Source organism: Orcinus orca, chromosome 10 (assembly GCF_937001465.1).
Source record: "Orcinus orca chromosome 10, mOrcOrc1.1, whole genome shotgun sequence".
Taxonomy (NCBI): Eukaryota; Metazoa; Chordata; class Mammalia; order Artiodactyla; family Delphinidae; genus Orcinus; species Orcinus orca.
The window spans coordinates 83,447,419-83,471,110 of NC_064568.1; the positions used below are offsets into that span (position 1 = coordinate 83,447,419).

Genomic DNA, 23,692 nt, shown 5'->3' on the forward strand with positions numbered 1-23,692 from the left:
TCTGGTTCCTTTTAAAACATGGGGAAAAGTTGGAAAGAAGAATCCAGCAGACATCTCTAGAAGGAGGGCAAGAGCTGGATGAGGCTGAAAATTGCTCTCTTGATACTACTGAGAATCCTGTGTGCAGGGCCCCCTTGGACTTGTGGGGACAAGACAGGCAAAATGACTCCAGCTGCTGTCAGAGATGCGGACACACAGAGAAGAATGAGACCAAACTCTGCACATGAAAAACAGGTCATTATTCCAACAACAACAACTAAATAAGCAAAATATAAACACGCACGATAAAGACAGGGTCCGAGAATGGGAGCAAGGCCCGAGCCAAGGCTACCTGGTTACAGGAAGCCCTTGCTGCCCACAGTCCTGGAGACAGTACGAGGCCCAGCTGATTTCTGAGCCTCTGAGATCACAGGTCCTGGTGGGACAAGGTTCTACTGAAGCGACGAGGACAAAGGAACAGAGCAGATGACCTGGCAGAGCAGTGACCCCATCAAAGCCCACGATGCAGTGAGCACGGAACGGGCACGGGCCGCGTCCACACTCAGCTCCTCACCGCCTCCTTCTGTCCCACCTGCATCAGACAGAGCACAGCAAGCACACAGATTCTGGAAGTTTCTCAGCACTTCCATTTATTTTCTCTCTCAAACTTTGGGAATCCTTTCATTATCCCATCAACGCCTCATGGCAGGAATCAGAAAACACAAAATTCATATACAGATTTTATTTTCAACAGCCAAGATAAGACATTACTATTCAGTGCACCACGAAGTTAAGACAGGGATGGAGGTGGCCCACCCCTGCCTCTGCTAGAACAGGCAAGTGGATCAGGGAAGAGAACACAGGTCAGGGTGGGGAGGGGTCGTGGTGGCAGGGGTGGGCCAGTCTCCCCATCTCCTCACATTATGCTACAAGGAACACAGACACATTCAGATGCAGCTGCAGAAAGAGGAGTCACGGGATCTGAAGCCACACAAGTAGGACCGTGCATCACTCAGTCCCCACGAGGCTGCTGCCTCACACTGTGAAAAAAAATAATCATGAACAAATTCAGGTCAGTCATGTAAGTGCTGACCTTCCCAACAGCCCCCCACATGCTCAAATGTCCCATTCAAGGATCCCCACCACCCGGGGCATCTCCTCCACCCCAACATCTCTCCCAATCTAGGCCCTCCAGGGTCTCACCTTTAGGATCCGTGAGAGACACATCAGAGCCCTGAGCACTGTCACTGTCTGGGGGAGAACAAAACCAGGACGTGGTCAGAACCCACAGGAGAGAACTAGAGAAGGAACTTTAGGAGGGTGAGCCCCCCATGGCCTCCTCTCTGCACCCTCACAAGGGTCTCAGGAATCACAGCCCCTCCACACTTACTTGCAGCCTGAGCGTAGCTCCCTCCTTTTTCACCTGTAAGAAGAAAACATCACGTGAGAGGCCAGGGAGAAGACTGAGTTGTGAGATCCTAGAGGAACCCTCTAGTCCTGGACCACAGAGAACTTTCCAGAACTGTTGACCAAAACCCATGATAGGATCAGGAACATGAAGAAAGGAGATGTGCGGGGACTGGATCAACTTCTTCCCTCCTGGGGGTCTGTCAGCAGGAACCTTCCCTCTCTGACCTTCAAGTGCTGGTAATCTGGTCCCCAACTGGAATTATGAAGGTGAAAAACGTGTCTTTCATTTCCACACGTGCTTACAAAAGGGTAAGTGCCAGTCTGCAGACTGACAAGCAATGTCTCTGAATGGTGCTGCCCAATACACACGCAGGCAAGCTTCCACCTGGGCTTGAACCCCCCAGTGAGACAAGAAAACTCAGATCCCTCCCCCCTTCCCTACCTGAGTGCTTCTTCCTCCAGATCACAGCTCCAGCCACCACAGCTCCAGTGACCAGCAAGAGAACCAGGCCAACAATGAGGACCATGATGGGGACGGTGGGCTGAGGAGGTTCTGTGGAGGAAAGGGAAGGGGCCCTGACCTCAGGCACGAATCCCGACCTTGCTGAACATGTCCAGAAGGGCTCCTGCTTTATCTGAGAGGAAGCTCCACCCCACACGTCCCTCCTTACCCCATCTCACGGTGAGGGGCTCCTGAAGCCCCTCGTGCTGCACGTGGCACGTGTATCTCTGCTCCTCTCCAGAAGGCACCACCAGGGCCGCCCACTTCTGGAAGGTTCTGTCCCCTGAAGGCCTGGTCTCCACAAGCTCCATGTCCTGGGTCTGATCCTCCCCATCACGCTGCCAGGTCAGTGAGATCTCCTTAGGGTAGAAGCCCAGGGCCCAGCACCTCAGGGTGACCTCACGGTCAGAGATGGGGTGGTGGGTCACGTGTGTCTTTGGAGGGTCTGAGGAGGAAGAATCAGAAAATTCACACTTAGTGTTACCTTCATGGGCCACTGAAGCAGCATCATGTGACCATCCTGAGAATGAACAGCACAACAGGTTTGAAAAGAAGCAGCAAAAACACCAGACACCAGCCTGGACTCCGGGGTCTGGGAAGATCTCCCAGTCCTTGTCAAGTTCTATGATAAGGATGAAAGCCAAGGTAGGAGGCTCCATGTAAAGGGGAGAATACAGAGCAATGGTCCTGACTTTGGTAGAGGCTGAATGCCTCAGAAAAGCTAGAGTCAGGCCTCCTAAGATGTTCTCAGGCTGAGAACAGGCCTTGAGAGAGAAAGTCATGGTTCACAAGATGGGGGTCAGGGTCAAAGGGCGCCGCTGGTCAGTTATTTCACGGATGGTTTCCTGTTTCTTCCCCAAAGAGACTGGATTCCTTCACTGTCTTTCAGAGAAGTGAGGCCACCGGCGAGTCACTGTCTTGTACAGAATATGAAAACCTGGGCGGATTCCTCCCTCTCCCGACAAGAAGTTGGGGCGGTGTTCCCACAGGGACCCCATTTCCTCCCCTTGTGGGAAGCCAGCTCCAGCCCGAGGGGACACCAGGGAGGCCCCGCGGCCCCTCGTACCTGCGCGCTGCAGCGTGTCCTTCCCGTTCTCCAGGTATCTGAGGAGCCACTCCACGCAGGTGCCCTCCAGGTAGTTCCTTAGTTGCTCCGCATAATCGGTCCCGTCCCACTTGCGCTTGGTGTTCTGAGCCGCCACGTCGGCCGCGGTCCAGGAGCGCAGGTCCTCGTTCAGGGCGATGTAATCGGCGCCGTCGTAGGCGTCCTGGCTGTACCCGCGGAGAAGGCGACCGTCCGGCCCCACGTCGCAGCCGTACATCTCCTGGATGGTGTGAGACCCTGACCCCGCCCCGACCAGCCGCAGCGATTAAACCCAAACTGAAAATGAAACCGGGTAAAGGCCCGCCGTTTCCTCCCGAGTCGCGGGGCCGGGCGGGTCCCGCAATGTTGGGGTGACCCTCGGACCCGGAGACTCGGGGCGACGCCGGCCCGTCCCTGGGGATGGGGGTCGTGACCCGGACCCGGGCCCGCGTCGCTCACCGGCCTCGCTCTGGTTGTAGTAGCCGCGCAGGGTGTTCAGGTCCACTCGGTAAATCTGTGCGGCCTCCTTGTAGATCCGCGTGTTCCGATCCCAGTACTCCGGCCCCTCCTGCTCCACCCACGGCGCCCGCGGCTCTTCCCTCGGATTCGGGGCGTCGCTGTCGAACCGCACGAACTGCGTGTCGTCCACGTAGCCGACGGCGATGAAGCGGGGCTCCCCGCGGCCGGGCCGGGACACCCCGGTGTAGAAATACCTCAGGGAGTGGGAGCCTGGGGGCGGGGAGGGGCGAGATCCGGTCCGACCCTCCTCCCGGCGCGGGTCCCCGGGTCCGAGGTGACGGGGCCGGCAGGGGGGAGGGGGCGAGGGGCTCGTGAGACGGAAAAGGTGTGGAGGTCGGAGAAGGGCCGGCACCTCGCGGGGAGAGAAGAGGGGGCGGGAAGCAAGGGAGGGACAGGCGGGGACTGGGGTGAGGGGTCGGGTCTGGACCGGGGGCGGCGGCGTGGCTCCTTCCCTGGGAGTCCTGACCCCCGACCCCCGGGGTCCCCTGGCTCCTCCCCGCAGAGGCCGTTCCCTCCCGACCCCGCACTCACCCGCCCAGGTCTCGGTCAGGGTCAGGGCCCCCGTGAGGAGCAGAAGGAGGGCTCCCGATGCCATGACCCACAGCCTCGGCGTCTGAGGAGAAACTGCGTGCGGCGGGTCGGTGGAGACTTTATAACCGGGAACCGCGGGGACGCTGATTGGCTTCTCCAGAAACCGGACACGCAATGGGAGTGAGAAGTGGGGTCGCGTCACGAGTGTCCAGGCAGGAGGGCCCGACACAGGTTGTGAGAGAGAAAGTGAAACTCCGGGAGACTGGGAATCCCCCCCGCGGAGCGTCCCCGCCCCAGAGACCGCCTGACACCCTGAGAGCCTGAGGGCCTGAGAGCCTGCCCCTCCCGGGACCTGGGACTCTGCCTGATCCCTCCCCTCCTGCACCGAGAGCTTTGTCACAGTGTCTCCCTGAGTCCTGGCCCAGGGACTGTGTAGTCAGCGATTTTCACAACATTGTGGTCAGAATATTTATACAGTCTTACAAACTAGTGACGACCCCACAGATAATTTTACGTGGATACTTCTATCGGTACTTTCCAAAGTAGAAATAATAGAGTTTAAAACTTTTAAATTAATTTATTTAGAATAATATTAATAACCCATGATTTAATATGAAAAATAACTACTTCCCAAAATAAACACGGTAGTGGGAAAAGTGGAGCTTTTCAGATTTTTATATTTTTGCAAGTCTCTCTGTTTCTTGTCTGTCTCATTAGAAGACCCCTGGATGTTCATGTTTGCTTCTTCAATGAATCCGTTGTTTTGATTGAAGTCTATGAAAATAAACAGGCCCACACATATGTAGGAGTAGTATTTTCAAAAACCTTTTCAGACAGTCATGGATGTTAGTCTTTGATACAAAACGAAAACTACACAAGTGGTAGTTTCTCAAAGGTTATTTTCAAAGTGGACCTGAAACAATATTATTAACTATTTCCTATTCTGTTACGGTAAACTCCATAACCGTATTTTGCACATTGAATGTCTCTTGGACTAAGGTAAGATTTTAAAGAAGTAATACGTTGTTTCACTAAGTTATATAGATCTTCCAGTGTCATTCATTCTTTCAAGTAAACATTGTATTCCATGAAGAAGAGGGTAGTTCAGGTTACACAAATTATTTTCCTTGGGACATAGTACTTTGGAATGTAGCAGAAGGGCTTGATGGGTACTTCCCATGTCATCTTAGAAGGTACTTTTAAAATGTGGATTTAAGGGAGTTCCCTGGCCGTCCAGTGGTTAGGACTCAGAGCTGTCACTGCCATGGCCTGGGTTCAAGGGTTCAATCCCTGTTCAGGGAACTAAGATCCCACATGCTGTGGGGCGTGGCCAAAAAAAAGAGAAAAAAGTGGATTTAAGGATGATTTAGGAAACAAAACAATTTTTATGTATTTTTTAAAGTTTTTTTTAATGAGGTATAGTTGATTTACAATGTTGTATTAATTTCTGCTGTACAGCAAAGAGATTCAGCTATACATGTGTATATACATTCTTTTTCATTTTCTTTTCCATTATAGCTTATTAAGGAAAGATAAAAATTTGTAATGCATCAACCAGAATGTTTTAAAACAAACCTGCTTTTTTTTTTTCTGCAAGTAAGTTGTGGTGAAAATAATTATATTGCAGTTTGCTACAGTAGTCTCCATCACTGCTAAGTTATACCTCAAAGCAAATGTCAACATAATGGAAAGTCAAATAATATCTTAGTAATGCTATGAAAGTAGGTTTCACCTCATGGATCTCATGAAAGGGTCTCAGTGACTTCAAGGGTTCCACAGATCACACTCTGAGAACTGCTGTTCGAATAAACCTGGGAAAATCTCCTAACTGACCCTTGCCTTTGCCTCCTCTTCGTTTTGGAGAATCCCTCTCCCTGAGCTGGACTCCCTGCCTCCCCACACTTAGCTGAGGGCCCTGCCCCCGGGGCTCCTCTAGGAGAGAACTTACCCCTTGGAATTGATCCCAGAGAGTGTCCTCAGTCCGGGAAGGGAGGTAGGGGGACAGGTGTTTCCCTTTTGGACCTGGAAACAGTTTGTGCCTGAAGGTACCATACCCACTCATAACCTAGTTTGGTTTTTTACACACCAGCTAAGTATGTATTCATATCCCAGACAGAAATCTGACATCACCTCTAAGAGAAATAATATTGACCCTTTCATGGGTCCATTATATCTGACTTGAGGCCCAGAAAGCATGAAGAGCAGTCCTGTCCAATAGAATGTTCTGTGGTGAAGGAATTGTTCTATATCTGTACTGTCAAAATCAGGTAGCCACTAGCTACAGGTCGCTCTTTAGCACCTCAAAAGTGGCTACTGTGCTGAGCACCTTAATGTTATTTAGTTTAAATAACATTAAATGTGTGGCTAGTAGCTAGCCTATTGGGCATTACATATCTATAATGTTCTTAATTTCCAGTCTCTTCCCCCAAATAGATACTGTGTGACTCATAGGTTGATGCATATTAAAATAACCTTCATATGGAAATCATGGATTTGTCTATGTGGGTCTTAGATATATCCTTAAAATGCAGCATGCGCAGAAAGTTTCATTAACATGTATTTTAACAACTAGAGTGTTCAGACATTAAGGACACCATGGTTTATCACCTTAAGGTCATATGTGTTCAAGACTGCCCATCGTTGGAGCTAATTCTTGTCTTTATAACCTTGAGCTCTTGCTGTTCTTTTCATTAACCTGGTAAATATAAGCAGACACTGAAGTCTTCACTTAGCCCAAGAGAAAGTATTCACTGAACACAGCAGATATCAAATACCTTGCAGGACCTGTACATACTTGTGAAATGATAAAGCAGGAGATGTAAACCTTAGAATCCACCAGCTTAGAATTCTTTACTGACTGCTCCTGCTATTCGTCCCCCCCAAATTCAATCAGTTCTGTTTCCCTTCACCCTTGGACCCCTCTCTCCTAGACAAAACAATACTTGAGTTTTTTACATTTGGGGAATGAAGAGTTGTATGACCCAAAGAAGAAAAACCACTAAAAAAACATAAATTTTCTCTATGTCAACCAGACATTCACAAAGATACTAACACATGCCCCTATCAAACTCAAAGACAAAAACATTGACAAACAGGTAGCAATGTTTTTCAGCCAAAGACCACCAGGAGAAAATCTGTGGGCAAACATGTTGGATTTATTACTGGATGCAGCGAGGGAGATGACACACCATCGGGGACCATGGTATCTTAGTGTGAGGTGTTAGAACATATACAGGAAGTGGGGTCTGGTTGGGTGATTTGGAGGAGGGTGTATGGAGGAGGGGCTCACTCTAGATTGGGTGTTGTCAGGAAGTGGGGCCAATTCTGTGACTGGGCATGTCGGTGAATCTTCCCTGTAAGGAGGAAAGACTAGAGTGAGGATGCAGCTGTGATTGGAAAGAAGCCGTGGTTGCTGGTATCAGCACAGGGAGAGGTTTGATACATTGTGAGGTGCATAGTGCTGCCTTGTTTGGTCTGTGCTTGGAGAAAATGATGTTGTGGTCTTCTTTTGTCTCACTGTGTCATGGTCTCAGGTGTCCTTGTCTGATGTTGATGTTCTGTGAGGTGACATATGTCCAACAGGAGAAGAACACGGCTGCGTGGTGAGCACCAGCCCAGCTTCTGGCAACGCTGAGGCCTAAGGTAAACGTCAGACCAGCTTCTGATGTTGGAGGCTGCTTTGTCCTTCCTGAATTCAGTGTTTAAAATAACTAAATCCCAAACAAAACATAATTAAAGTGTATTAGAAAACAATTTGGAAAATAAGAAATGCAAATGTCAAACAAATATATAACAAATAAATGTAAAGAAAAATGCAAATGTGGAATAAGAAGTGGGAATAAATTAAAATCTATCATCTTGGCAAAGATAATAGTATGAGGAGAGTATTGACAGGAATTTAGGGAGAATATACTGTCATAAAGATTGATGGGATTGAAAACTGGTCCAAAAATTTTAAAGGTCACTATGCAGAATGTCTCAATTTCATTATATTTACATTAAAAAAATTTATTTATTTTGTATTGGTGTATAGGTAATTTACAGTGTTGCGGGGTGTTTTGTTTTCTTAGGTGTACAGCAACTTGACTCACTTATGCATAGACGTATATATGTCCTTTTTTGGGTTCTCTTCCCATATAGGTTATTATAGAGTGTTGAGTAGGGTTCCTTGTGCTATACAGTGGGTCCTTGTTGATTATTTTATAAATAGTAGTGTGTATATGTTCATCTCAACCTGCTCATTTTTCCCTGCCCACCACCTTTCCCTTTTGGCAACCGTAAGTTTCTTTTCTAAGTCTGTGAGGCTGTTTCTCTTTTGTAAAGAAGTTCATTTGTATCCATTTTTAGATTCCACCTGTAAGTGATATCATAGGATACTTGTCTTTTCCAGTTTCGCTTCCTTCCTTGTGGCTGCAAATGGCATTATTTCATCCTTTTTATGGCTGAGTAATATTCCATTGTGTATATGTATCCTATCTTCATTATGCATTCATCTGTCGTTATACACGTAGGTTGCTTCCATGTCTTGGCTATTGTACATAGTGCTGCCATGATCGTTGGGGTGCCCATGTCTTTTAAAACCACGGTTTTCTCCGGATCTAGGCCCAGGATTGGGATTGCTGGGTCACATTGTTCTTGTATGTTTACTTTTCTAATCAACCTCCATACTGTTCTCCCTAGTGGATGTACCGATTTACATTCCCACCAACAGTGTAGGAGGGTTGCCTTCAATATGCTTACATTATGACATAGAAATTTCTCTTTCAGAAATTTATCCTGCGAAGATAATCACACATGTTCTCAAAAATATATATTCAAGGATGTTCTTGAATTGTGGTTTATAAAAGCAAAGAATGGAAACAAGCTAAATGCTATAGTCATTGTAATGATGGTAACTATGAATAGAGGAACACTTAATAAAAATTAAAGCAATAATACCCTGTGATTTACATAGTGGGTCAAATTTATTCCTCAAAGCAAACCCACGAGGGGACTTCCCTGGTGGTCCAGAGGCTAAGACTCCGAGCTCCCAATGCAGGGGGCCCGGGTTGGATCCCTGGTCAGGGAACTAGATCCCGCGTGCCGCAATGAAGACCTGGTGCAGCCAATAAATTAATTAATTAATTAATTTTAAAAAAAGCAAACCCATGAGGCACCCAACATGTGATGCCTTTGTACAGACACAGAGAGAGAGACTCAGAGAGAGAGACTCAGAGAGAGGAGACACAGAAGTGGAGACTCAGAGAGGTTAAGGAGTGTATATCTCAAGGCCACCTTCAATCAGGATCTGGAGACACTGGAAAAAAAATGAAGAACAACAGTTAGGACCTGGGTGATGTGCGACAGGCACTGTGGTGAGGGAGATGGACAGAAATGACAAAGATAAATGTAAATCACTACTGAGCTAAGTGCTGTGAGGAAGAAGTTCATGTTATCATGAAAGTAGATAACCAAGAGACCTGACAGCTCCCCTACCACTGTTAGCAATAATATTTGAAAGATGTGAAAGATATATGGTATATTAAACAAAAACAGAATTCTATACAATTATATAAAATCATAGAACCAAAAAGGGCTCTTTGAAATTAAAAATAATGTCATAGAAGTGTATAATTCAGTAGATGAATTGAAAAATTACAGTCATACTCACAGTAAGTAATAGGAATAGAAAAGTAATGGCAAGGAGGAGAGAAGACCTATAAGAATATTCCTCTATCAATCAAGAGATTCCAGCGAGTAAGCAATACAAGTTTCAAAAATAAGGGAGAGTAGGAAATAAGAAAAAATTATTTTCGAGGAAACCTCTCAGAGTTTACAGACAAAAATTTACATCTGGAATGGCCTAAGCAAACTCTTACTGCAGTAGATGAAAACAGACCGACACTAAGAAACATCACAGTGAAATTGCAGAAAGGATGGAAAAGAAGAGAGACCTTGAAAACTTCAAGAGGCAAAAAACATGGGCCTGGAGGCTAGAAGACAGTGAAGCAATGCCTTCCGAATTCTAAGGAAAAAAAATCAGTATTTCCAACACAGAGTTCTATATTGAGTCAAGATGAGAGTAAGTCCTAGGGTAGCCTAAGACATTTCAGAGTTACAATGTTTTCCTTTCCATGTTCCCTTCTTCAGGATACTGTTAGACAAAGTGCGGGGGAAATGATGGAGAAAACCAACAGCAGGGAAACATGGGATCCAGGCAACAGGGAAGCCTTGTAAAATTATACAGTAGGAGAGAGAGGCAGAGGGCTGCCCAGAATGAGGAGAAGGAGATCCGGGACGTCATCCCTGCCCCAGGTGTGCAGGGAACCAGTCTCCGTGTGGCAGCACAGAGGGCTGTGGGAGAGTCTGTGCAAAGAGGTGAAGTTGGTGGAATATCCGATGTGCTTGAATGTATTCAGAAAGACTTAGATTCTGCACAGAGTTTTATAATGATTTAAAATGAGTACAATATGGGGCTTCCCTGGTGGTGAGGTGGTTAAGAATCCACCTGCCAATTCAGGGTACAAGGGTTTGAGCCCTGGTCCGGGAAGATCCCACGTGCTGTGGAGCAACTAAGCCCGTGTGGTACTACTACTGAGCCTGCACTCTAGAGCCCGTGAGCCACAACTACTGAGCCCGCCTGCTGCAACCACTGAAGCCCGCGCACCTAGAGCCCATGCTCCGCAACAAGAGAAGCCACCACGATAAGCCCGCGCACCGCAACGAAGAGTAGCCCTGCTCGCTGCAACTAGAGAAAGCCCGCATGCAGCAATGAAGACCCAAAGCAGGCAAATAAACTAAAAAAAAAAAGAAAATCAGTACAACCAAAGTAAGACATTATTTATTCCAGCGAAATCTTAAATATCCATTCAAGAAAAGTAATCACAGTCTACTAAATGCTCACTTGTGACTAGCATTTCCGTCATCATCATAAGGCAAATATTGCACAGCGAGCTAATCAAAATTACAAAACTGATAGATGTATAATTATAACTATTTTGGGAAGACTGGGGTATGTGAAAGAAAAACCCATTAACTAAAGATGATACATAAAACTGAAAGCAAAGGAGTATTAAAGGCATGCATTTTAGAGACATAGAAGAAACAATTAGAGAATCAGCTTAAGAACTAAAAGAGCTTCTCTCTGAGATTCAAGAGACGGGGGACATGGAAGATTGGGGACATCGGTCCAGATTTCAAGTCTTATAGAAGTATTTTACTTTTTAAAACTATGTGCACATATCCATTAGCTAAAAATAAAAAGACAACCTAGTAGATGAGACAATAGCCTTTGGCCTTAGGAATTGTTCTGTTAAGAAGAGTCATAGAAATGGAGCAGTAGTTGGGAGGAAACTGTACACAGAGTGGTGGATGTTTATGGGAGAATTTGGTTTTGATTTATTTATTTTTGTTTGATTAATTTTTTTTTTTTTTTTTTTTTTTGCGTTATGTGGGCCTCTCACTGTCGTGGCCTCTCTCGTTGCGGAGCACAGGCTCTGGACGTGCTGGCTCAGCGGCCATGGCTTATGGGCCTAACCGCTCCGCGGCATGTGGGATCTTCCCGGACTGGGGCACGAACCCGTGTCACCTGCATCGGCAAGTGGACTCTCAACCACTGTGCCACCAGGGAAGCCCTGTTTGATTAATTTTAATGGGAGGAATTGCAGCATGTTTGTAGGCAGGGATGAAGGAGCAGTAGAGAGTGGGAAACTGATGACAAAGGGGAGGATGGAGTCGGATCCTGTACCCACGCTGAGGGGCACCCTTAGACAGGAGGGGACCATCCATCATCACTGGTGGGAAGGTGAGATACAGGTGCAGATGTGGGAATAGTGGAGGAGGAGGATGTAATTCTCACCCAAGTGCTTTTTTTTTCTGAGTGAAAAAAGAAAAGCTCATCATTACCAACAGGGAGTGAGGGATGAGTGGAGGGGTCTGAGGGGAAAGGAAGAAATGAGAAATCACCCTCTCAGGGGTATGAGAGTGAGCTGAATGGGAAATGGCGTCTGCAGAGTGCAGGGTGGGGGCCACTGAGGTCTGGGCTGTTCAGCTTAGAGAAATTTCCAGCTCTTGGGCAACAACAGGAGGATGTATAAGAAACGAAAGAAAAATGCAACAAAATATCTGCAAATGTGAGGATTACATTCTTTTTACTTTGTCATTTATCACTTTCGACACTTTATTACTTGCTTTACAGTGAACATACATTATATCCTATATTATACGTTACACATATACATCATAATAAGAATTCAAAAGCTTTGTTTAAATTTTTAAAAGGAAGGCAAGTGGGCAGAAAAAGTGAAGAGCTGTGGGCACAGAGCTGGACGTGCCGGGCTCCGTGCCTGAGCTCTGGGCAGTGAACTCACACAGCCTTTTCTTCTTTTCTCAGGACCGTGTTTTCTTTGGAGGCCAAGCAGGATTTTTCCCTTCTTTTTTCAGTGTGGTCACTTATTAGGACCTTGTCACCTCTTTGATGCTTCTAAGATAGTTTTTATATTTTACATGGCATTTTCAGCTATTTTCAGTGAGCAGAATTCTCCCTACAATCCAGCCCATCTTCTCCAGTAATGGAATTTCTGTGGCAGAATAGCTCAGTTAAAAGACTTTGGGTGCCAAAGTAGAGAATGTGTTTCCTAATGCACGATCTGAAGAGGATCTGTCAGGTGTTTTACAAGTGCAAGGGATTTTAATGTAATTTTTGAAAGCATATTTACCTACACAGAAGGGGACTGAAAAGGTACTCAAGGGTATACAAAATAAATAATTCATGTTCTCCCTCTCGTCCCCCATTTGCCCAAGTCCTCTACTTGGAAACCACTGCGGTTGGCAAATTCTCATTTTCCTTCTCCCCAAATATATCTATGCATTTATGAATACTCTTATGTCAGTGAAAGAGCTCAGGCCACAGACTGGGAGAAATTATTTGCAAATTCACATATCTGATGGAGGACTTGTTTTAGAATATACATAGAATGCTTAAACTCAATAATATGAAAACAATTTAAAAATGAAGGAAAGTCTGAACAGACACCTCTTCAAGAAGATCTATCCATGGAATTGCATATGAAAAGATGCTCAACATCATATATTATTAGGAAATGTAAATTTAAAAAAATGATGTATCATCACACCTATTAGAATAGCTAGAATCCAAGAACTGGTGATACCAAGTGCTGTCCAGGATGTGGAGCGACAGAAACCCTCACTCACTGGGGCAGGAATATGAAGCAGCACAGCCCCTAGAAATGATGGTCAGCAGTTTCTTATAAAGCTGCACATAGACCCTCCATCCAGTCTACTGAGCACTCTAGTCCTCATGCAACTCATCTGAAAACTTATATATGCACAAACCCCGGCACACCAAAGTTTATAGCAGAGCGCCCCTCAAGTGTGGGCTGCACGTAGTGACTTCCTTCTAAAGGCTACAGTATGGAAAGTAGGGAAGTAAAAATAAAAGTTCACATGGAAAAACCTGGGAAATGTACCTTAGCTGGGTGATAAGGTGAACTTATTACTGATTATCAAGGGGAGAGTATACACCCTTGTTGTGTGGAGAATGTCACTTCATCTCTGTCGTCTTCTTCCCCAAAATACTTTGCCCCAGTCAACCAACTGGAATAGAGGGACATTCTACAGTATCCCTGAGCAATACTCGAAAACATCAAGGTCATCAAACACAAGGGACCTCTGAGAGACTGTCACAGCCACAGGAGCCTGAAGGAGACATGATTGGGACTTAACACAATGTGTCTTTGATAGGATCGTAGATCAGGAACAGGAAAAACGAATGAAGTCCAAATAAATTCTTGAGTTTATTAATAATGTATCAACATTGCTTCATTAGCTGTGACAAATGTATGATGGTGATATAAGATATTACCACAGGGAGACTGAGCGTGGGATTTACAGGAACTCTCTACTAACTCTGCTACTGTTTTTGTGAATCTCAAACTACACTGAAATGAAAAAAAAAAAAAGAATACCTGCCAGAAACGAAGAGGGAGTGAAATAAGAATCGACTTTGAGTTTTCCAGAGTGTTTTCATCAATGAGCTGGAGAGATGGGTTGTGGAGAGGAAAGATGGAAACCTCAGACACAAGGCAGGGCTCCAGGGCTCTCCTCCCCTCTAATCCCCGCCGCATCCCCGAGCCCGACCCCAGAGCTGCTCAGGCAGCATCTTCATTCCCCCATTGCTGACCAGCCTCCAGGGCAGCCATCTCTGTCGGACTCAGACCACAGCCCATCCTCTCCCTTCCCTGTGCTGAATAGGAGAGGGCGGAGTGGTGGCGCCCCCGGGGGTGTGGCCACAGTTGCTGATGACAGGAGACCTGAGCTCCCCTTTGACCCCCTTACAAAACACCTGCCCAGGGTTTCCTTGAGCTCCTAGCAGTGGGTCAGTGCTGCGCACAGAAGTTGGAGTTCATCCAGTGTCAAGTTCAAAGTCTGAACTGTTACTCAGAATACATGCTGACACGGACCTTTTTCTCCCCATCAAACTACCAAGGACTAAGGCCTCAGGGAGGATCAGATTTCAAGGCCATTAACAGCTGGTTCCCAAGTCCAGGGTGGACCCCACAAACATACTGGGTGTCCTCAGTCTCCAGGGGTGGGACCTTGAACCCCAAGTCCTTGTCACTTCTTGCAGCTGCTGACAGGGTTACAGACTCTTCCTCTAGGGAATCAACTCTGGAACCTCCATCCCTAGAATGGGGTAGAAGGGGGGGACGGGGAGGGGGAGGGGGAGCCGGAGGGGAAGGAGATCCCCTAAGATATCTGCCTATGAAGATGGGGAGGCTCCTGGAGAAGTGAGGAGAGGAAGGAAACAGTGACATTAGGGGATGGAGGCCAACAGGAGTGGAGGGGGAGGAACGAGAGAGCAGAGGGGCAGGGCGGCTCACTTAGTGGACACGTGTGCAGGGAGGGTGGGGTCTGTGTGGGGAGAGGCTCAGGGGCTTCTGGCCTGGGCGCTGGTAGAGGCTCTGTTTTTCACCTGGATGATAAGTACACAGGTGTCAGCTCTCTATTTTGCTGGTAAACTATGCTTATGTTTTCGGTGTTTTCCTGTCCTTACAAGTATGGTATAACTCAAATACACCTGGAAGAAAGAGAAAAGAGAAAAGGAGAGAGGGGAGGTGGTTAAAGGAATTCCTCTCTTCCAGAGAAATAACCTCACCCCCAGTCCTCACTCCACCCCACACACACATGGTGCTGGGGGGCAGCAGGGAGACTCAAGGAAGGGAGAGTCCATCCCAGCTCACAGCCCGGGGCTACCTGGACATCGTCTCCCTGTGAGCTAAGACAGCGGTGACCACTGTGCCAAAAAGACTGGCTAAAGACCTTTGGAAAAAGACCTGCCCAGCTGGTGGAGGTGGAGAGCAGAGGACAGGAGAGCAGAGGACAGGACATGGAGTGGAGCCTGGAGACCACAGTAGGACAAGTAGATCAGCCATGAGTCTGGGCCCGGGGGTCCCCCTAACATTTCCCTGAGACACGAAAACCACCTCCCCCATCCCCAGACCTACAGGACCCAGGCGTCCCAACACCGTACCCAAGGACACCAAGCATGGCCCCTCCTGTCCAGGCATGAAGTCCGCCACCGTTCGAAGCCTCAAGGGTCCTCTCCGCTCCTCCCCAGTCCTGAGAGCCCAGGACACCCCAGTGTCCTGTCTCTTCTTCCCCTCCGTGGTCCTAATAATAGACAGGGACCTGCTGTCTGGATCCCTCCAGCCACTTCCCAACCTGAACTTAAAGGCCCTGTGGTCCTGGACTCAGATCTAATTTCTGGCGCTGATGTTGACCCAGGAGTTCGTGGTCAGGGGTCAGGGGAGGCTCCCCCAGGACCCCACAGGCTGCAGCTGAGCCAGGCTTCTAGCTGAACAGAATCGGCAGATTCTGGACATAAAACTGCGACCTGGAGGAGACACATCAGCCACACGGAGGAGTGAAAGGCTGCCTTTGTCTCTCCCCCCTTCCATCCACAACCAGGAAACGTCCACGACACACCACAGGTGACTCTGCCCAACACACCAGGACTCCGGAGAATGCCACCCAGTGTGCATGGAAAGGTGGGTGGACTGGGACACAAGGACGAGGCAGAACCGAGGCAAGAGCAGAGGCGGAGCCTGCGATCCTGTTCTCCACCTGCGGCCACTGAGGTGGAAGCCCCAGAACACCCAGTAGCAGCCGCAACAGGACACAGGAATCCAGCCTTCCAGCCTCAGCAGTGCCCAGGGCCCCAGGTAACTAGGCAGCAGCAGAAGTGGGTCCTGGGGCCCCAGCCACCAGCCCCTGAGACGCCCATGACTTTGGCCCCTCCAGCCACCCACTGGCAGCAGCAGAGCCGGAGAACCTTACAGCACGGGACATGGCAGAGGTGCCTGCACCACCCCAGCTACCCACGCCCCCCTCTTCCCCCGTGGTTCAGGGGATCCCGGACACGAGGGAAGAGCCCACTATCCCAGGTCACCAGGCAGTGATGCCAGTGGCACAGGCAGCAAAATCCCTGGAGGCACAAGAAGCAATAAGAGGGCACGGGACCACACCCCTGATGGGGGGTGGAAAGTGCCAACTCTCCCAAGCAGGTAACACAGGTAGAACCCCAAACCTGTGCTCTAGCGCCACCTCCTGGAAGAGAAGCGAAAAGCCTCTGCTCTCTAATTTGTTGAATGGTTAGAATGAAGCAGAAAAGTGCTCCCCACTTCATCAGTGCTGGCAGAGGAACAGCACAGCAAGCACACGAAGAACCACAGTAACACTGCATCACGAAAAGTAAAGGACAGTTCTCCAGAAACCAAACTTAAGGTCATGGAATACTGTGACATAACTGATAGAGATTTCAAAACAGCTCATGAGGAAACGCCACAAGCTCCAAGAAAATTCAGAAAGGCAGTATAACGAGCTCAGGAATACTATGAACGAACAGAAGGAATACTTTACCAAAGAGATTGAAACTCTAAGCAAAACTATATAATTTCAGTGTACTTATGTGGCGCACTTTCTTTAAATTGATACCTAAATATTTTATCCTGATGCTATTATAAATTGCATTTAAACGTATTCATTTCCGAGTCCCGCGCTCCGGTGTGATCCCGCCCAGCCACCCGCCCCGGACCCGGCGCCACCGTGCCCAAGTGCCCCAAGTGTGACAAGGAGGTGTACTTGGCTGCGCGGGTGACCTCCTGGGGAAGGACTGGCATGGCCTTGCCTGAAGTGTGAGAAATGTGGAAAGACGCTGACCTCGGGGGGAGGGGACACACTGAGCACGAAGGCAAGCCCTATTGCAACCAACCCTGCTACTGGGCCATGTTCGGACCCAGAGGCTTTGGGCGCGGTGGAGCGGAGAGTCACACTTTCAAGTAAACCCAGGTTTTGGAGACCCCATCCCCGGCTGCCCCTGGGGCCGCGGCCATCTAGGCCGATGGCGGGCCTTCTCCACAGGCACCTGGGGCTGTCCTGTAGACCCCCATGCCCTCAATAAACCCGTACACTTGGAAGAAAACACATTCATTCATTTTCCTAATTTTATATTTCTGGCACAGAACTCTTAAAATCCTTCGAATCTCCTAAGTGATGAGAGCCACAGAGGTGTGTTTTGTTATGTTAAAGGTTGGCTTTTGGACTGAACCTAAGGATGGGGGCTGGTTACCAGGAGAAGCAACCATGTTAATAGGCAGTTGGAATTTCCGGTACCACCGCATCCCCCACGTCCTGGGGTCCGAGAGGGGCTGGCGGTTTCACCTACTGCAATGGCTCATGATGTAATCAATCGTGCCTATTTAATGAAGCCTCCATAACACCCCAAAATGATGAGGTTCAGAGAGCCTCCACGCTGGTGAATACACGGAGATTTGGGGAGACTGTCCCAATAGGAGAGGACACGGAAGCTCCACGCCCTTCCCACACACTCGCCCTTTGTGTCTCCTCCGTCTGGCTGTTCCAGAGTTACACCCAGTAGTCTAGTAAGGAAAGTGTTCCTGTGAGTTCTGTGAGCCGCTCTAGCAAATTAATCAAACCCGAGTGGGGGATCATTAGAACATCCAATCTGTAGCCAGTCGGTCAGAAACACAGGTGACAACCTGGACTCGAGACTGGCATCTTAAGGAGGGGGCGGGCGTGCAGGACTGAGCACTAACCTGTGGGGTCTGACGGTGCCCGCGGTAGAGTCAGAGTTGAGTGAATGGGGTCGCAGGGGAAATCCAAACATGGGAATATTGTAATCTGATGATCGCAATATTAATGGTAAAGAAAGAAGGACGGGAGGGTGGGAGAAAAAGCCTGGGTTTTGCCTGCGATCATCTGTCTCCTGCTACACAGAATGGCCAGCCTGGGAGAGATGGGAGAGCTCCAGAAAAGAGAAGGAAACAATAGTTTTACCCACTGTAATCTTACACCTTTCCCCAAGGAGCTGAAATAGACACTGTTTGATTTCACCCCTCTCTTCCTAGAGTTTTAGACAAAGGTTCAACTAAGTAATTGGTGTCAACCTGTGCAGGTATACTGGCTCTTATTGCATTTTGAAGATACTGCATTTTTTACTAATTGAAGGTTTGTGCCAACCCTGCAGTGAGCAAGTCACCAGTGCCACTTTTCCAACAGCATTTGCTCACTTCATGTCTCTGTGTGTTGGGCTGCACCCCGCAGGCCTACAAGGCCTGTGCCTGCCCAGCTTCAAGGCAGAAGAAAGGCTCGGAGTCAGCAACAGAGGTGTCAGTGGTGTAATGGATGGGGAAGCTTACACATCTGAAGCAAGATCCTGGAGCGACACCCCACCGTGTGCGGGGGGGGGGGCCAGGGGGTATATTACCAGTTATAGGGGAATTGACATCAGGTGGGCTCATTAATTACCAGGGAAACCAGTAGAGGGCACACCCCTCACATCCTCCCTGATAAGAACAATCACTAGCTAGGGCTAGGGGCAAGTATGTAGCAGGTCAGTCATGTGTAGGTGGAGCAGGCCTTGGTCGGACAGGGGATGTACAAGAGAACAAGAGAACAGCCATCCTGAGTGGCCTGACCATACACTGTATCAGAGTTTGGTAATTCTCACAATATTTCAAACTTTTCATTATTATTATATTTATTATGCTGGTCTGTGATCAGTGATCTTTGATGTTATTATTGTAATTGTTTGAGGGCACCAGGAACCACTCCCATAGAAGACAACAAACCTATGGATAAATCTGTGTGTGTTCTGACTGCTCCACCGACCAGACGTTCCCTCATCTCTCTCCCTCTCCTCAGGACCCCCGATTCCCTGAGACACAACAACATTGAAATTAAGCCAATTAAAAACCGTGCAATGGCTTCTAAATGATCAAGTGAAAGGAGAGTAGCATATGTTTCACTTTAAATCAAAAGCTAGAAATGATTAAGCTTAGTGAGGAAGGCATGTCAAAAGCCTAGATAGGCTGAACGCTAGGCCTCTTGCACCAAACAGTTAGGCAAGTTGTGAAAGCAAAGGAGCAGTTCTTGAAGAAAATAAATAGTGCTACTCCAGTGAGCACACGAATGGTGAGAATGCAAAACAGCCTTATCGCTGATATGGAGAATGTTTTAGTGCTCTGAATAGAAGATCAAACCACCCACAGCATTCTCTTCAGCCAAATTCCAAACCACAGCAAGGCCCTAACTCTCTTCAATTCTATGAAGGCCGAGAAGGTGAGGAGCTGCAGAAGAAAAGTTTAAAGCTAGCAGAGGTTGGTTCATGAGGTTTAAGGAAAGAAGCCGTCTCTTTAACATGGAAATGCGAGGTGAAGCAGCACATGCTGACATAGAAGCTGCAACAAGTTATCCAGAAGTTCTAGCTAAGACCATTAATAAGGCGGCTACACTAAATAACAAATTTTCTGTATAGATGAAACAGCCTTCTATTGGAAGAAGGTGCCATCTAGGACTTCCATAGCTAGAGAGGAGAAGTCAATACCTGGCTTCAAAACTTCAAAGGCGAGGTTGACTCTCTTGTTAGGGGCTAATGCAGCTGGTGACTTAAACTTGAAGCCAGTGCGTATTTTCCATTCCTCAAATCCCAGGCCCTTTAAGGTTTATGCTAAATCTACTCTGCCTGTGATCTGTAAATAGAACAACAAAGCCTAGATGAGAGTACATTTGTTTACAACATGGTGGACTAAAGGTTTTCAGCCCACTATTGAAACTTACTGCTCAGAAAAAGATTCCTTTCAAAATATTACTGCTCATTGATGATGCACTTGGTCCCCCAAGAGCTCTGATAGAGATACACAATGAGACTTTCCCTTCTCTCCTGCTTGACCTGGTTGCTCATGGACCAATGACATGGTCTTAGGTATGTTGGGCCATGCTGATAAGGGCAACATCCCAGGGACAGCAGAAAACAAAGGTCAAGGAGACCTGGATGCTTGGACATCCTTGTGGTGCAGAACCACCCTAGCAGCCCTGGAACTGCCTGCCTCACTGTCATGGGAGCCACACACTAGCTTTCATCCTGTGAGACCACTCTTATTTGGGTTTCTGCTGCACATACTGAATGAATACATATCGAGAGAGTAGGACTTCCCAGGAGTGTGTGGCCATGGTGGTCTGTTCTGGAGATGAGCAGAGATATATTTCGTGTCACCTCTGTGGGCTCTTGGCACATTACTGTGAGTTAGAGAAAGGGAGAACTGGGCCAGAGGGGGCAGCACAGGGAGATTGGAGATTGTTACCCTCCTCATCTTTCTAGCCATGGGGTCTGGCCTAGGGAAGTGTTTGGGTCACCGGGTGTTAGATTTGGCAGTTCTTGTTTCTTCACTTCCTGTCCTCCTTGCAGACCAGACCTCCTGCTCATCCTACCTAGGACCAGAATCACTGCTGGTCCCCTCCTCATCACCCTGTCTGATGACAGGGATTGTGGAGGTGGAAATCTAGAGGATTAACCCCTCAGGTAGAAAAGGAGTGCAGGGTCATTCCGCCTCAGATTCCATGAGGAGTCTGTGCTTCCCCCAACTGGTTTGAACAGCTGACTTTTGGATAGTTGACCTCCGGTCCCTCATATCCTGTGCCCTGGTGATCATAAAATTCTATCACTTCACTGTATTCTCTTTATTACAAATGATCACTAGGTCCAGCTTATACTCCAAAGGTGGGAATTACACAAGTGCATGAACGCCAGGAGATGGGAATCACATCTTAGAAGTGTGCTCACCACAAGGGGGACTCTGGCAACCACCTGAAAGTGTGGCATCTCACAGGGCTGTAGCCAGGAGTGCAGAGATCAGAGCTGAGGTCCAAGGGATTTTGTGTTCATCCCACAGGAATACAGGACAAAATTATGATGCCAGAAAGGTAGCCCAGTCTTCTAGGTAATTTGGGGAATGGAAGAGGCAAAAGGCTAGGTAGAAATATAAAGGAGAGGAAATAAAAGGACACCCAGCAGTTCTAATAGTTAATGTTCTCACTTATTTTCTTATGGTTCTGAGAATTTGCAAAAGTCATTTTGTTTAATAGTTACATGGTTAATAATCAGCGTGACCTTAAATAACTTAGGAAATGTAATGAACCGAGGGATGAGGAAATCACATGACCCAGGCCTGACAAGTCACGTTACCACGTTGTACCACATCCACCTAGCAACAGGGACTGGTCCAAGGGTAGTCTTTCCTCTCCAGTACTTTATGCATGCTCAATGTGAGAAAGATGTTTATCTTTCTGCTAAAGTTGTGAAAGTGGGTAATGTGAGGGGCTTAGAGATCATATTGTCTGTCTTCCCCAGGAACAGTGAAAGAGAAGAGAAACTGAGGTCTGATGACAAGTTTGAGTCTCCGGGTCCAATCATGTATCTAACTGGCCTCACCCCCGGCCTTCCCCGGTAAATCAACATGTTAAACCTCTTTTGCCAAAGCTAGATTCATTCCAGTTTTGTTAACTTGCAACTGAAATAGTCCTCTCACAAGAAGGCAGACTTTTCTGTGATGCTGGATATTTAGGTAACACTCGTTCACATATTATTAAGACTTTATTTTTGTAGAGTAGTTTTAAGTGCACAGCAAGATTGAGGGGGATATACAGAGATTTCCCATATACTCCCTGCCCCCATACATGCATAGCATGCCCCATTATCAATGTTCCCTGAAGAGTGGTGCGTTTGTTACCGCTGATGAACCTACACTGACACATCATCATCACCCACAGTCCGTAGTTTATATTATGATTGACTCTTGGAACTCTACATTCTGTGGGTTTGGACAAATGTATAGGAACATGTGTCCATTATTATAGTGTCAGACAGAGTGTTTCACTACCCTAAAAATCCTCTATTTTCTGCCTACTTATTCCTCCCCTCACTCCCCAACCCCTGGCAACACATCTTTTTACTGTCTCCAGAGTTTTGCCTTTTCCACAATGTCATATGCTTGGAACCATACAGTATATAGACTTTTCAGATTGGCTTCTTTCACATGGTAGTATGCATTTAAGGTTCCTCCAAGTCTTTACAAGTCTTGCTAGTTCGTTTCTTTTTGACACTCCATAATATCCCAATGTCTGGATGTACCACAGTTTATTTATCCCTTCACCTACTGATGGATGTCTGAGTTGCTTCCGAGTTTTGACAATTATGAATAAAAGTGCTATAAATATTCATATGCAGATTTTTGTGTAGACATGTTTTTAACTCCTTTAGGTAAATACCGAGGAACACAACCGCTGGATTGTCTGCTAAGAGCATATTTATTTAGTTTTGTAAAAAACTGCCAAACCGTCTTCCAAAGTAGCTGTACCATTTTGCCTTCCCACCAGCAATGAATGAGAGTTCTTGTTATTCCACATCCTCTCCAGCATTTGGTCTTCTTAGTGTTCTGGATTTTGGCCATTCCAATGCGTGCGTAGTAGTATCTCATTGTTTTAATATGCATTTCCATGATGACATAAAATGGGAACATCTTTTCATATGCTTATGTGCCATGTGTATATCTTCTTTGGTAAGGTGTCTATTAAGGTCTTTGGTACTTTTTTTGTTTTTTGGCCCCATTTGGGTCTTCGTTGCTGCGCGCAAGCTTTTCTCTAGTTGTGGCGAGTGGGGGCTACTCTTCGTTGCAGTGCGTGGGCTCCTCATTGCGGTGGCTTCTCTTGTTGTGGAGCACGGGCTCTAGGTGCACGGGCTTCAGTAGTTGTATCACGTGGGCTCAGTAGTTGTGGCTCACGGGCTCTAGAGTGCAGGCTCAGTAGATGTGGCGCACGGGCTTAGTTGCTCCGCGGCATGTGGAATCTTCCCGGCCCAGGGATTGAACCCGTGTTCTCTTCATTGGCAGGCGGATTCTTAACCACTGCACCACCAGGGAAGTCCCTTTGGCCCATTCTTAAATGAGACTGTTTTCTTATTGTTGAGGTGTAAGTGTTCTTTGCCTATTTTGAATAAGAGTTCTTTATCAGATGCGTCTTTTGCAAATTTTTCTCCCAGTCTCTGTCTTGTCTTCTCATTCTCTTGACATTGCCTTTCTGTGAGCAGATATTTTTCATTTCAATGAAGTCCAGCTTATCACTTGTTTCTTTTATGCATTGTGCCTTTGGTGTTTTATCTAAAAGGTCACTGCCATACTCAATGTAATCTAGGTTTCCTCCTATGTTACTTCTAGGTGTTTTACACTTTTGCGTTTTACCTTTATGTCTGTGGTCCATTTTGATTTAAATTTTGTGAAGGGTGTAAGGTCTACATCTAGATTCTGTTTTTTTTT

At 47.2% G+C, this 23,692-nt stretch overlaps 1 protein-coding gene and 1 pseudogene across 5 annotated transcripts; one reads left to right on the plus strand and one right to left on the minus strand.

The window, feature by feature from the left end:
- Positions 1–716: 716 nt before the first annotated feature.
- On the minus strand, positions 717–4,183 carry LOC125965560 (BOLA class I histocompatibility antigen, alpha chain BL3-7-like). 5 transcript variants are annotated; one of them, XR_007479592.1, is made up of 8 exons: positions 4,026–4,183; positions 3,435–3,704; positions 2,958–3,233; positions 2,061–2,336; positions 1,832–1,942; positions 1,370–1,642; positions 1,183–1,230; positions 717–1,019 (listed from the first exon to the last, which is right to left on the minus strand). XR_007479592.1 is itself a non-coding variant. In XM_049715714.1 (8 exons), exons 1-8 carry the CDS (start codon positions 4,087–4,089, stop codon positions 1,015–1,017), a joined length of 1,083 nt encoding a protein of 360 aa, XP_049571671.1. In that variant the 5' UTR covers positions 4,090–4,183; the 3' UTR covers positions 717–1,014. The 5 variants fall into 5 exon arrangements, 3 of the variants coding, with proteins under 3 accessions (XP_049571671.1, XP_049571673.1, XP_049571672.1); XM_049715714.1 differs by having other exon boundaries at positions 1,370–1,402; XR_007479593.1 differs by lacking the exon at positions 1,183–1,230.
- An 11,614-nt stretch (positions 4,184–15,797) lies between these two features.
- On the plus strand, positions 15,798–18,704 carry LOC117198896 (cysteine-rich protein 1-like; annotated as a pseudogene).
- Positions 18,705–23,692: the final 4,988 nt, after the last annotated feature.